This window comes from Schistocerca nitens, chromosome 3 (genome assembly GCF_023898315.1).
Source record: "Schistocerca nitens isolate TAMUIC-IGC-003100 chromosome 3, iqSchNite1.1, whole genome shotgun sequence".
Taxonomy (NCBI): Eukaryota; Metazoa; Arthropoda; class Insecta; order Orthoptera; family Acrididae; genus Schistocerca; species Schistocerca nitens.
Genome location: NC_064616.1, coordinates 926,584,417 through 926,599,270, shown reverse-complemented (window position 1 = coordinate 926,599,270; position 14,854 = coordinate 926,584,417). Strand labels below are relative to the sequence as shown.

General features: G+C 47.5%; 1 protein-coding gene across 1 annotated transcript in view; it reads right to left on the bottom strand.

Moving 5' to 3' along the window:
• LOC126249493 (dynein axonemal heavy chain 5) overlaps positions 1 to 14,854 on the bottom strand; it is an 856,962-nt gene that overhangs the window by 750,890 nt on the left and 91,218 nt on the right. The window contains 4 exon segments of the mRNA XM_049951144.1: positions 1,568 to 1,728; positions 8,843 to 9,032; positions 10,016 to 10,195; positions 10,352 to 10,396. Coding sequence (XP_049807101.1) covers positions 1,568 to 1,728; positions 8,843 to 9,032; positions 10,016 to 10,195; positions 10,352 to 10,396 — 576 coding nt within the window.

The window sequence follows — 14,854 nt, the reverse complement described above, 5'->3', positions numbered from 1 at the left end:
TAACTGGAGACCCACAAAAATGTCAGGAGTGCGATATGAAAACAACTCTACAACGAAATTCGCGGGAGCGGCGAATACGTTGAAACCAAAATTTTAATTATATATGACAGCAAGCACCCATCGATTACACACACGAGAGTGCGCACAGCTAATAGCTGCAACAGATAGTGCATCGACCAGTCTTCAGATTGATTCTCTTGCCCCGTCCATGGGATGACCTTATAGATGCCCCCACATCGTTCAAGCAAATTGAAATTTCTTTTCTACTGCTCATAAATATTAATCTGGTGAACCCTTAATTTATAGTTATGGTATATTGTAATCTTAGCAGTCATCTCTGGTTATAGAAATTAATCTACCAGGTGATCAAAAAGTCAGTATAAATTTGAAAACTGAATAAATAATGGAATAATGTAGATAGAGAGGTACAAATTGACACACATGCTTGGAATGACATGGAGTTTTATTAGAACCAAAAAAATACAAAGGTTCAAAAAATTTCCAACAGATGGCGCTTCATCTGATCAGAATAGCAATAATTAGCAAAACAAAGTAAGACAAAGCAAAGATGATGTTATTTACAGGAAATGCTCAATATGTCCACCACCATTCCTCAACAATAGCTGTAGTCGAGGAATAATGTTGTGAACAGCACTTAAAGCATGTCCGGAGTTATGGTGTGGCATTGGCGTCGATGTTGTCAAATGGCTCTGAGCACTATGCGACTTAACTTCTGAGATCATCAGTCGCCTAGAACTTAGAACTAATTAAACCTAACTAACCTAAGGACATCACACACATCCATGCCCGAGGCAGAATTCGAACCTGCGACCGGAGCGGTCGCTCAGCTCCAGACTGTAGCGCCTAGAACCGCACGGCCACTCCGGCCGGCGTCGATGTTGTCTTTCAGCATCCCTAGAGATGTCGGTGGATCACGATACGCTTGCGACTTCAGGTAACCCCAAAGCCAACAATCGTACGGACTGATGTCTGGGGACCTGTGAGGCCAAGCATGACGAAAGTGGCGGCTGAGCACATGATCATCACCAAACGACGCGCGCAAGAGATCTTTCACGCGTCGAGCAATATGGGGTGCTTTTTTTGTTCTAATAAAACCCCATGACATTCCAAGCATGTGTGTCAATTTTTACCTCTCTATCTACATTGTTCCGTGGTTTATTAAGTTTTCAAATTTATACTGACTTTTTGATCACCCAGTATATTACACTGGCATAGAAAATAACTACAAATTCTTTTAGCTGTTAGATAGCAAAGAATTTTTTTAATGCGGAGGAAATATAGTTATCGTTTTCTGATTATTAAAGAGCGCCGCATTGTGGCTGCCAAGTCAGAAACAGTTTTGGACACTGGGTGCCAAAACAGTCTCGGAATTTTTATCGACCTACCGTACAAAAATGCTGTAATTTTCGAGGGTAGATGCACGTTGAGTCAGATTCTGTGATGCGATGATGAGAGTGTAGTATGTTCTGAGGTGAATGACTGCATTCGACAGTTAACTCTACAAAAGCATAGTGGTTTGTATAGTAGCAGCGATGAGGGTACAGACCTCCTGGACGCGGCGCATCCAGACCTTGACGCGCGCCTCGAGGGCGGCCAGCTGGTCGGCCGTGGCGATCATCTCGCGAGCCTCCTCCAGGCTGCGCACCCCATCCATCAGGGTCTGCCCGTCCTCGAACAGGTTCGGCTCGTCGCACACTTCCTCACACACTGCGCACACAGATACACACGGCCATAAGACCTTCACTCAGAGCCTTACTTCACTACTGCCAATTCATTCTATTGCTGGAGCCTTCGCCGCCACTTATTGACGTATTGCCTGTACGCTTTCGTCTCGGGGTTTTTGGCTGTTGTTTGTTTAATGATTTTTCTGAAGTTTCTCCAGCACGAGTGACTGGGATTGTCAAACATTCACCTTTCTTTGGTGGCGGCGGACTGGATTCGAGCCCATGATCGCAGATTACACTGAGGTGACAAGTCATGGGTTACCTCCGAATATCGTGTCGGACCTCCGTTTGACCAGCGTAGTGCAGCAAATCGACGTGGCATGGCCCCGAAAAGTCGTTGAAGCTCCTGCAGAAATACTGAGTCATGCTGCCTCTACAGACGACCATAACTGCGAAAGTGTTGCCAATGCAAGATGTTGTGCAGTAACTGACCTCTAGATTATGTCCCACAAATGTTCGATGGGATTCATGTCGAGCGATCTGGGTGGCCAAATCATTCACTGGAATTGTCCAGCATATTCTAACTACCAATCGCCAACAATAGTGGCCCATACAAATTCTACTGTTTTTTGGGGACATGAAGACCATGAATGGTTAAAATTGGTCTCCAAGTAACCGAAAATAACAATTTCCGGCCAATAATCGGTTCAGCTGGACTAGAGGACCTAGTCCGTTTCATGTAAACACAGCCCACATCATTACAAAGCCATCCGCTGTGGCCAAGAGTTTCTAGGCGCTTCAATCTGGAACCGCGCGACCACTACGGTCACAGGTTCGAATCCTGCCTCGGGCATGGATGTGTGTGCTGTCCTTAGGTTAGTTAGGTTTCAGTAGTTCTGAGTTCTAAGGGACTGATGACCTCAGATGTTTAGTCACATAGTGCTCAGAGCCATTCTAACCGTCATTACGGAGCCACTACCAGCTTCCACAGTGCCTTCCTGACAACTTAGGTCCATGGCTTCGTGGGGGGCTGCCCCACACTCTAACCCTACCATCAGCTCTTACTAACTGAAATCGGAACTCGTCTGACCAGGCCAACGTTTTCCAGTCGTCTAGTGTCCAACCGATATGGTTACGAGCCAAGGAGAGGCGCTACAGGCGATATGGTGCTGTCAGCAAAGACACATGAGTCAGTCATCTGCTACCATAGCCCATTAACGCCACATTTCGCCACAGTGTCCAACGATTATGTTCGTCGTACATCTCTCAATGGTTTCTGCGGTTATTTCAAGCGCTGTTAGTTGTCTGTTAGCACTGACAACTCTACGCAGACACCGCTGCGCTCGGTCGTTAAGTGAAGGCCGTCGGCCTCTGCGTTGTTCGTGGTGAGAGGTAATGCATGATTTTCTTTTTCTTTTATTGGCACACTCTTGATACTGTGGATCTCGGAATATTGAATTCCGTAACGATTACCGAAGTGGAATGTCCCATACGTCTAGCTCAAACTACCATTCCTCGTTCAAAGTCTGAATTCCCGCCGTGCGACCATAATCACGTCGGAAATCTTTTCACATGACTCCCCTGGGTAAAAATGGCAGCTCAACCAATGCACTACCCTTCTATACCTCGTGTATGTGATACTTCAGCCATCTGTATATGTGCATATCGTTATCCCGTGACTTTTGTCACCTCAGTGTATATATACCTCTGGCGGCAACCTCTTGAGGGCCTTTTCGCTATGGTTACCCTTCTTACCCGCCTCGGTCCTTCGCTGCAGCACGAGAATTCAGGATCCGTTCTCTTCATGTTCGTAAATTTCTTTGGCTGCTGTGAACAACTGGGCGTGATTGCTCTTACGGCCGCAACCTCCAGTACCGTTCATGTTCGATGATCTTGGTACTGATAAATCGTTGGATCATTCCAACAGATTTTTCCATTTGTTCACGGTAAGCGGTTTATTTCCAAGTTTTTGAGTTAATGCCTTTCGTCCTTTGACGATCTCAGACACTTTCTGATCTCGTGTACAACCTTTCTGCCTTTTGTCCCCAGGATGATGGACAGAATCGGCAGTATATTGCTCAACCATGGCGTAAAGACTACTTGCAAACGGACGAAGGAGATCAGAGAGTGTCTAGGATCGACAAAGGACAAAGAGGACCCACTCGGTGGTATACCGCATACCATGTTCATGTGGAAAAGTCTCTGTAGGAACGACCGGACGATCCATCAATAGCAGGGTCATCGAACAATAACGGTACTGTAGCTTGGGGTAGGTTGAGATATCGGCCGCGATGGGGCAGGCGCCGTGTGAGACTGATCACATTAAAATTCGTCAATACGAGGGTTCTCGGTGTGGAGAAGAGCTACAGTGCCATTTATTTTTCAGGGTAGCCACAAACATTCACAAACATGATAGTAGCATAACTTGTCAGAAAAGCGTTATTTGCTTCAAAATAAAACTCCAAGCTAGTGAAAAACTTTGCATATTAATCACCAAACACACTAACAATAACACTTTCTTATAGGTACCTATTACTAACAATATTCTTAAATGAAAGAGTAGAGTGTGTTCGAGATTTACACATGACGTTATTAAATTATTATAACGTTCAGTTACACGCAAATTCTTGCTATATTCACGTTCAGTTAGTTTTGACATTGACTAGTAAAATAGAAAAAAATTCACAAATTGAAGAGACAACTTTATTGAAAGTTTTTGGAACCCAGAGTCATGTGGTGCTTTCAGTTGCAAGGCTAATAGCGGCAAGTAGTGAAATAGGTTTCAATTTTCACGACAAATAACTGAGCGTACTTGCTGCTAGCCAATGCCCATGGCATAGTCTATTCTCAAACTAGTTTTTTTAGGGGCCATGGGGGAGGGGCAAAGGGGGAAAGGGTTGTGGTGCCATCATGTTCTACCCCGCCCTCCGCTAGCTACGCCCTTGTTGTTCTGGAGATTATCAATACGAATAAACATTCAGATATATTTCATTTTATTTGTCACTCCAGTAGACGTACTAAATAGTCACCTTCTGAAAGCTATTGATATTATTTGCAGAAAAAATACGCTACCTGACAAAGTAATGAATCACCGAGAAAACATGGTCGGAAGTCAGTGTAACTTCGTACACGTACATACCATCGGCGGGTATACAGGGCGTGCATTACTAAAACCGACGAACTGCAGGAGAGGATTCTGACTGTAAATGGAGGAACAGTAGTCCGGAAATGTATCGCTGACACGGTAGATGACGCTGACGAATGAAAGTTTCTCTGACCACCTGCCGTGTCTGTAGCCCACACATGACGATTATGGAGATTAGTGATACCAGTTCTGATAAAGATTGCTTCGTCGATATAGAGGACTAATGACAGAAATCTCATAAATGCGATTGTCTGGTGCAAAAACCGTCGACAAAACCCTTCCCGGAGAGGGAAATTCGTTGCTGATAATCCTTGCACTCATTGCAGATGATAGAGATAGCAGCGGTTGTCATCAAGGATACACAAATCGTGGTTTGACTTACACTATGTTGGCTATCCATTTGCCTGGAGTTTGTCCTAGGATTCCCCTCAATATCCTGTAGAATCCTGTCCTCCAGATCTGGTGTACTCACAGTCCGTTTCCTCCCTGCACGTTCATCTGTCTGAAAGGACCAATGATCACACAAACGCCCAAACCGGGCTTAGGATGTTGTGTGATGTGATTTATGTCTGTGAGGGTAACTGTTTTGGTATAGCCTTGCTGCCTCTCGACCATTTCCATCTGCTTGGCCGTAGACAAACACTATTTTGACTTGTTCCCCACCTACCGTGGCAACGATGCATTTCCGGACACATGTTCATAGGACCGCTTTCCCCCCATTACCAGTCAGAAATCTGTCCCTGCAGTTTGACGGTTTTATTAACGTTCACCGTGTATAAATGATTTTACACTCCTGGAAATGGAAAAAAGAACACATTGACACCGGTGTGTCAGACCCACCATACTTGCTCCGGACACTGCGAGAGGGCTGTACAAGCAATGATCACACGCACGGCACAGCGGACACACCAGGAACCGCGGTGTTGGCCGTCGAATGGCGCTAGCTGCGCAGCATTTGTGCACCGCCGCCGTCAGTGTCAGCCAGTTGGCCGTGGCATACGGAGCTCCATCGCAGTCTTTAACACTGGTAGCATGCCGCGACAGCGTGGACGTGAACCGTATGTGCAGTTGACGGACTTTGAGCGAGGGCGTATAGTGGGCATGCGGGAGGCCGGGTGGACGTACCGCCGAATTGCTCAACACGTGGGGCGTGAGGTCTCCACAGTACATCGATGTTGTCGCCAGTGGTCGGCGGAAGGTGCACGTGACCGTCGATCTGGGACCGGACCGCAGCGATGCACGGATGCACGCCAAGACCGTAGGATCCTACGCAGTGCCGTAGGGGACCGCACCGCCACTTCCCAGCAAATTAGGGACACTGTTGCTCCTGGGGTATCGGCGAGGACCATTCGCAACCGTCTCCATGAAGCTGAGCTACGGTCCCGCACACCGTTAGGCCGTCTTCCGCTCACGCCCCAACATCGTGCAGCCCGCCTCCAGTGGTGCCGCGACAGGCGTGAATGGAGGGACGAATGGAGACGTGTCGTCTTCAGCGATGAGAGTCGCTTCTGCCTTGGTGCCAGTGATGGTCGTATGCGTGTTTGGCGCCGTGCAGGTGAGCGCCACAATCAGGACTGAATACGACCGAGGCACACAGGGCCAACACACGGCAGCATGGTGTGGGGAGCGATCTCCTACACTGGCCGTACACCACTGGTGATCGTCGAGGGGACACTGAATAGTGCACGGTACATCAAAACCCTCATCGAACCCATCGTTCTACCATTCCTAGACCGGCAAGGGAACTTGCTGTTCCAACAGGACAATGCACGTCCGCATGTATCCCGTGCCACCCAACGTGCTCTAGAAAGTGTAAGTCAACTACCCTGGCCAGCAAGATCTCCGGATCTGTCCCCCATTGAGCATGTTTGGGACTGGATGAAGCGTCGTCTCACGCGGTCTGCACGTCCAGCACGAACGCTGGTCCAACTGAGGCGCCAGGTGGAAATGGCATGGCAAGCCGTTCCACAGGACTACATCCAGCATCTCTACGATCGTCTCCATGGGAGAATAGCAGCCTGCATTGCTGCGAAAGGTGGATATACACTGTACTAGTGCCGACATTGTGCATGCTCTGTTGCCTGTGTCTATGTGCCTGTGGTTCTGTCAGTGTGATCATGTGATGTATCTGACCCCAGGAATGTGTCAATAAAGTTTCCCCTTCCTGGGACAATGAATTCACGGTGTTCTTATTTCAATTTCCAGGAGTGTAGTTGTAGTTGTCTGTGGCATGTGGAATGGGCACCAAAAGTCATTAATGCTGTACCAGGTCTGGTAGAGTATATGAGGGGCGCGAACAACGTCAGATAGTGAGTGATCACTGAAGGACAGTCCGCGGCTCGTGGTCTTGCGGTAGCGTTCTCGCTTCCCGCGCACGGGGTCCCGGGTTCGATTCCCGGCGGGGTCAGGGATTTTCTCTGCCTCGAGATGACTGGGTGTTGTGTGTCTTTCATCATCATTTCATCCTCATTCACTCGCAAGTCGCCGTAGTGGCGTTAAAGAACTTGTGGAGCGGCGGCCGAACCACCCCGCGAGGGGTCTCCCGGCCACCAATGCCGTACGCTCATTATTACTGAAGGACACGGAAATGTCTCTTGCCATCATGGAGTGGGAAGCCGTCAGGTATGACTTCAGGTCGCGGTTGTTAGTGATTCAGGGGACCTCTGACAACACAACGCTACGTCTAGGACATCTTACGTCCTCACGTGTGATGTCTCATGCGACTGTACTGACAAAGTTTTAAAGGGTCTCCATTTGACAGGCTGGTCCAATAACGCAATATCCAGAGATATTTGGGGCATTTGGATGTGACAGTGACCGGTTATTGGGCTACATGGCAATGTGTGGGCAGACAGAGTCGCCATCAAGGTGGTGGCCGGCGGCATATGACCACCACAAGGGAATGTGGCACTACAGTGGACCAAGCACTCCTTCCTTCTCACCTGCGCCTGCCGTCCAAAAACAAGTAATCGATTCTCTGCAACGTTCTGTATCACTCCACACCACTGGTCAGAGCTGGTGGGCTAGGGAATTACCGTCTGATGCGTGTGCTGCCATTAACACCACATCATACACGGCTGCGTTTCGAGTAATCCCTTGACCAGAAAGCATAGACAACCGAAGAATGACGTCGCATTGTGCTCAGTGTTGAATCCCCGTTCTGCACTACCCCAGACTACCATCGTCGGCGAGTACAATGATCACAGAGGGAGAGGTCCCGGTCTTCCAATGTTTTATACAGGTACAACGGTGTTACTCTTGCCATCATGGAGTGGGAAGCCGTCGGTTATGACTTCAGGTCGCGGCTGTTAGTGATTCAGGGGACCTCTGACAACACAACGGTACGTCTCGGACATCTTACGTCCTCTTGTGTGACGTCTCATGCGACTGTACTGTGGTCTCATCACTCAACAGGACAATGCACGTCCACGCATGGCATATGTCTCCATGAATTGTCTGAATTTATTAGTGTACTTCTGTGATCATAAAGATCGACAGATCTATCCCCGATAGAATATGTGTTGGGCTGCTTGATTGTCAACTGCATCCCAGCTCCAGTATCCAGGATATCAAGGACCAGTTACAACAGCTGATGGCCAGCTTGCCACAGGAGAGATTACAAAAGTCTTATGACACCGTACCTACCGGAATCAGTGCATGCGTTCATACCAGAGAGGGTGCAACGTCATACTGATAAGTGGGCTCAGACTGCCAAGTTCTTTGTAAATTTGACTCTATATTATTAATACAATCGTTGAAGTATGGTCACATGCCATCAGCCGGTGAAGTTTCATTTCTTTTTCTCCTCCCTTGTGAGTGCCTTTTTTTGTCAGGCATAGTATGCCAAGTTTTGATACTCACTTTAATAGTGGAGAGCTAACTTATGAAGGAGTCATGAGCATCATTTATTACATTGTCTAATCACACTAGCTTCAGGTGTTGCTGTGAGCGGTGGTACTATTCTAACGTTTCACGTATATAAAATAAAAGCTGTGAAGTGGAAAATACGCACCCCTGAGGGCGCTGCAGAAGGAGCGCAGGCCGGGGAGCAGCTGGTTGCGCACCAGCGGACAGGTGCAGTCGTCGTCGTCGACGTCCGGTGCGGGGTAGGCGAGCGCCTCCATGAAGACGTGCTCCATGACTCGCTCCACCGACGTCACCAGTCCGACGCGTGCCATGTCCAGCACGCCACAGAACAGGTCCTGCACACACGCCCGACCGCTTATCTCAATCAGTCGAGGGAAACGTCCGAAAGGCTGGGTGGAATCTGCTGGTACCAATGTCGGCTTTGACCCTCGACGTAATGGTGGTGTGGCATCACATAAATAGAACAGAACAGTGACAGTATTTATTTTGGCACTGTGTTGTGTTTTGGAACGGAGGTAGTGGTGAAAGACTACTCTGTATTGTAACCGGAGGTCTAGGTCAGAGTGAAAGGCGACAGTTTTGATGGGTGCAGGAGATGCTTACGAACGTAACGAAATGACATTAGCTGTAATTCTTGTTAAAGCACGTAGTTTACGCGTACTAGATTTCGACGTGTGGTTTGTCCCCATTATTTTGATGGCATCATGGATCAAAGCAGATGTGTAGTATCATGCTGTTCTGTATTTACCTTTTCTGCCCCCAGCGAAGAAGATCCCTTTTTATTGTAAGTGACTTGGCTTACACAGTCGGCAATTTATGGTTTCCGGCAATATTCGGAAATCTCAAAGAAGCGCTAATAGGCAAATAGGTCAATGACGACCTGAAGAAACTTCCCATCTTTCCGCCAGCTTATTTAATTCACTAAGCTTAAATATGCGAAACAGTACGCCATAAGCATCACCCATAGGTTGGTATTCGCTTTTGAATAGGAAGCCACAAGTCAACGTACTTTGTCCAAAAAGTAAGAGCGTAAAAAGCAGTTTCTTTCTGTATAATACTGTGGCCTAATATAAATGGTAAATGAACGCAGTAGTACTCAGATACCTGGAACAGATAACAAATTTTGTGCCAACAACTTGCATGACACAAGAGAAGTTAAGAGCGCTGATGTCCTAAGCGCTATTAACGTCGTAACTGAGCTATTTAGAATAAGACCGACAAGCATTTGATTTGAGATTCTTCGGAACTTACTGCTGGCTACGTTACCCACCCGCATGCATTTCCATGCTTATGGTCTAATTGTTTTACAGTGTCAGACCTTGTGGAAGCCCTCCTCGGGCAGCTGCTTGCCGGTGTTGAGGCGGAAGACGTAGATGCAGATGCCAGAGAGCGGCACCTGGCAGCCGTCGGTGAGGAAAAGCTTCTTGCGCGGCCCGCCGCTCGAAGCGCTGGCCCGCGGCTGCTGCGCCGCCAGCGCCCTCATTGCCGGACCTTTCGCCTGCAAGTGAACCACAAGCTTTGTAGCATTTCATTCCTGCTCCGCGCGTGTATGCACGTTCTATTCATTATGGACGCCAGAGTCGGTTTCCGGTAGCTGGGGGAAGGTGGCTTTGTTCAGCTTGGAGATAATGCACCGATATTCTCCTAGTCCGGCCCGCGGCTGCTGCGCCGCCAGCGCCCTCATTGCCGGACCTTTCGCCTGCAAGTGAACCACAAGCTTTGTAGCATTTCAGTCCTGCTCCGCGCGTGTATGCACGTTCTATTCATTATGGACGCCAGAGTCGGTTTCCGGTAGCTGGGGGAAGGTGGGTTTGTTCAGCTTGGAGATAATGCACCGATATATCCTAGTCCTCTATCTGGGCATGATAGGTTTCCCATGGTGGCCGGTGTTTCACAGCACCTGGTGGAAATAAGCTGCTGAATATTCTGGCAGACCGCATCTTCTAAAGAAGCTTTGTTAGTGGGAGGAGGAACTGACCCACGAAAGTGCCTACACTATGTTCTACAAGCTACTTGGCTGAAAGGTCTGAATATTAAACAGTTTTGTGGAACGGTTTGGAACTCGCAAAATCGAGGAATCAGCCAACAACCCTAGTTGGGTATAAAAGTGATGTGATCCTTGGGCCAAAGGTGTTTTTGTGTTTTTTCAGTGTATTTCTGAAATCGGATGTAACTCAGCTTTAGTCATGAATTTCTTGCAATATAGAATACTGAAACAATCCACATGTCCGTTTCTGTGAGCGCGCATGTGAATTTATGCTCGATTTACGTCCGGGTTTCTAGGTGTTATTGCCTTTTAGCGAAAGTGTCCACTCTTCGTCATAAAGCCTGACGGCGGCCGGCCTCCGCAGAACCTAAATCCGCTCCGATTGCGACTTGGGACAAATAAACTGGCCATATTGATAATTCTCTTAAGTCCGTTAACCTGCACAATCTGGCAGCATTATAGGCAGTGGCAGTTCTTGGAGGAAGCCTTGTTATACTATGCCCACGCCCGTCGTCTAGCAGTAAATAGCGCGGCGTCTAAGCACAATATCACGACATCGAAACCTCTCGTTGCCAAAGCTTTTATAGCGCCTTTCGTCTGAATGCTGAAGTCTTTAATGTAATGGTAGCACAGCTACAATTTATTTCACTGTGGTGCTACAGAAGAAATGTGGTGCTACAGAAGAATGCTGAAGATAAGGTGGGTAGATCACGTAACTAATGAGGAGGTATTGAATAGGATTGGGGAGAAGAGAAGTTTGTGGCACAACTTGACTAGAAGAAGGGATCGGTTGGTAGGACATGTTTTGAGACATCAAGGGATCACAAATTTAGCATTGGAGAGCAGCGGGGAGGGTAAAAATCGTAGAGGGAGACCAAGAGATCAATACACTAAGCAGATTCAGAAGGATGTAGGTTGCAGTAGGTACTGGGAGATGAAGAAGCTTGCACAGGATAGAGTAGCATGGAGAGCTGCATCAAACCAGTCTCAGGACTGAAGACCACAACAACAACAACAACCGCTATTATCTGTTCCTTCGAGTAACATTTTTGCGAAAGATTTCTTGGCCGACTGTTTGCTTTTGAACGCCGCGTGCGCCAACGCTCTCCGAAGCCCACTTGCTGGCGCAAGGCAGCGGTTGCTGTGGTGATGCTACGCATCCTGTCACGTTGAACGCATCAGCTACCGCTCTTCGCTTTGGAGAGTATAAAATTCTTTACTGTTGTTACGCTACAGTCTGGAACCGCGTGACGCTACGGTCGCAGGTTCGAATCCTGCCTCGGGCATGGATGTGTGTGATGTCCTTAGGTTAGTTATGTTTAAGTAGTTCTAAGTTCTAGGGGACGGATGACCTCAGAGGTTAACTCCCATAGTGCTCAGAGCCATTTGAACCGTTTGTTACGTGAGGCTCCACAAAAAATATCTAAGATCTGCATGTCACAGTCGATAGCAACGAAGGCAGACGACGCTTTTTTGTATGGTGAGTACTGTATTAAACTAATATGCAAGACATGAGCATGGCTTAAAATTAATTTTATAGTTTGTGATCCAATCTGGCTACCTTACTATGTTATTTAGTATTATTTTTGATGCTTTCTGTCTCGTTTCTTTGCATTTTAGGAGCGATTATACATGCAATTTTTTCGTCAGAAATTCGTATGTTTTCGTCGAGCCACAGTTAGCAACTGTGGTGTAACAGCTTTTACTGTCGTGGTTTGATTTCTTACAGCAAATGTGTGCTATAAACTGTATGGAATATCTTGTAGTGCCTACTCTATAGCAACACAGGCACACTGCACATTATGAGATCCACGTATGGATTCATGAAGAACTTGACGCTGATCGAAAGCGATATTTAAGGTCTTCAATTAGGTTTAAATCAATGAAACTGCCCATTTTTAAGCTACCCAGAGTGGAAGGAAGTTGCTAACGTCGGTGTCAGCAAACGTCTTCAGGCATGCCTAAGCACTGTTTCACAGATTTAGCACAGAGGAATTATAATCGTCCCATAACTATTCCCCTGACATATTGGTCCTACGTGAAAAACAAAACTCAAATTCGTAACGTTGAAGGTCGAGTCGAAGTACTTCAGTGACGTTTGTATAGTGAAGAATATTGGTATTCACAATGCAGACATCTGTGACCATTAAGACGGCTTACTGAGTCGACCTTGTGACAAAGCTTATTATGTAAAGGTTCTCCTCAGAGTTTGTTAAAGAATTTCTTCTAGCAATTTGCAGCTGCATTAAGTGAAACGGAAAATAATAACCTCGAGCGTACTGGTCTGCGCCGCCAGTAGAACTGAGAACTCATACCGCACTTGCATCACAAGACGGGTGGAACAACTTTTTTTTAAGTAAGACTGGAGCGTTAAGGGTAACTAAGAAAAAAGATGAAAAACAGGACTAACGCTATGGGGGACAGCCACTTATGACCCTAGCAGAGAAAAAGAGACTGATCTCTCACAGGCATTGCCATCCTAACTGCACCTAAACCTCCATTCCAGCTAAGGAAACTAAGATAAATAAAAACGGTGACCGTTCGAGCGCCACACCATAAGGACACGTAGGAATGAGGGAGAGGAGATCCCAATACCCACGAAACAACCAGTTTATTCGTATTATATGCATGCGTTGGCCTGTACACATTGGTGCACCGTACCATGTAAGATGATCATAGATGTATTATGAAATGGAGAGACGGAATGGAGAGACGGGGCATACCTCAACTGAGGAGGGGGGGGGAGGGGGTTTAAGATTAAGAAAGACGCTGTGGATATATCCTGCAAAGGCTCCTCGGTAATGAAGCAACAAAGTGAGCACCATGATCACAACCCAGTATCAGACATCGAGGACCGAATGTGGAAAATTGTGAAAGAGGTACTTTGAAGCCTGTTCTCGAAATCATGGTGTGTCGCAAGGGGATGGTGGAAAACCCAAACGTCCGTCCGTTAACCATTGGCTGCTGTACCTCCACGTCGTTATGAGGGGTAAACAGTGTAAACAAAGGATAGAAGTCTTCCGCACAGGGGAGGAGGAGAGGGGGGGGGGGGGCAGGTGACCGAGAGATCATTCCAGATGTAGCACTGTTCGACAAAATAAGTTACGATATGGTACAGTAACAGGGAGGTGCTTGCTGTATAAATCGGTGGTTGGGGGGGGGGGGGGGAGCTGGTCGGAGAGACTGCATCATATAGACAGGGAGAAATCCCGCCAGTGCTGCAGCATAGAATGCACATAGAGCACAGAGGATCGCGCTCACACGTTGACAAGTCTGAGGCCACCTTTTAGAAGGGTAGAGCTAAAATGTTGTAATAGACGTTGGAAAGGTCCCCTGCTGACACAAAGTATCCAAGGGGTAATGGCACTGGGAGGATCTCGGCAACATGTACCAGTTTAGGGGCCACATTCGTGTTGACATAGGAAGAGCGTAACATTTGGTTCAACTTAGAGTGAAATGGTGGCAAACAAGGTGCCAAATGGACTGGCAAAGTGCGGTGTGTGGAGCCCATAAAGTCGCTCCCTCAGTAACGAAGGGTGGGAGTGGGGTGTGGGTCTGGCGCAACGACCTGGAGTCCACGCCTGATTTGCATCGCAATCGACTTGTGGATGTTAAGGGTGCTATCCGAAATATGCTCAGCCTGCTAGCTCCAGTAGGTGGCGTCTTTGAGTTCCGATCTGCTGCAGGCAAGAAGTAGGAGATCATCTGCATAGGGCCTGCAGTGATAGGTATGATCACACAAGTTGAGACCCTGGAGGTGAGTTGTAAGACTGGCGATGAGTGGTTCCAGTGTAACTGCATACAGTAGCGTGGACATTGGTCATCCCTGACAAACAGAGAGGCAAACTGGAATTGGTCCAAAAATTCACCCCTTGACCTGGACCATGGAGACTACACGAAATGGAATCTACAAAGAGTGGTGGAAACCCCACACGGCTGGGCGGTTCTAGGCGCTTCAGTCCGGAACCGCGCTGCTGCCACGGTCGCAGGTTCGAATCCTGCCTCGGGCATGGATGTGTGTGATGTCCTTAGGTTTAAGTAGTTCTAAGTCTAGGGAACTGATGACCTCAGATGTTAAGTTCCATAGTGTTTAGAGCCATTTGAACAATTTTTTTGAAACACCGCACACCTCACGTCCGCGAGAAGGAATGGGAGTCTACCACGATCAAA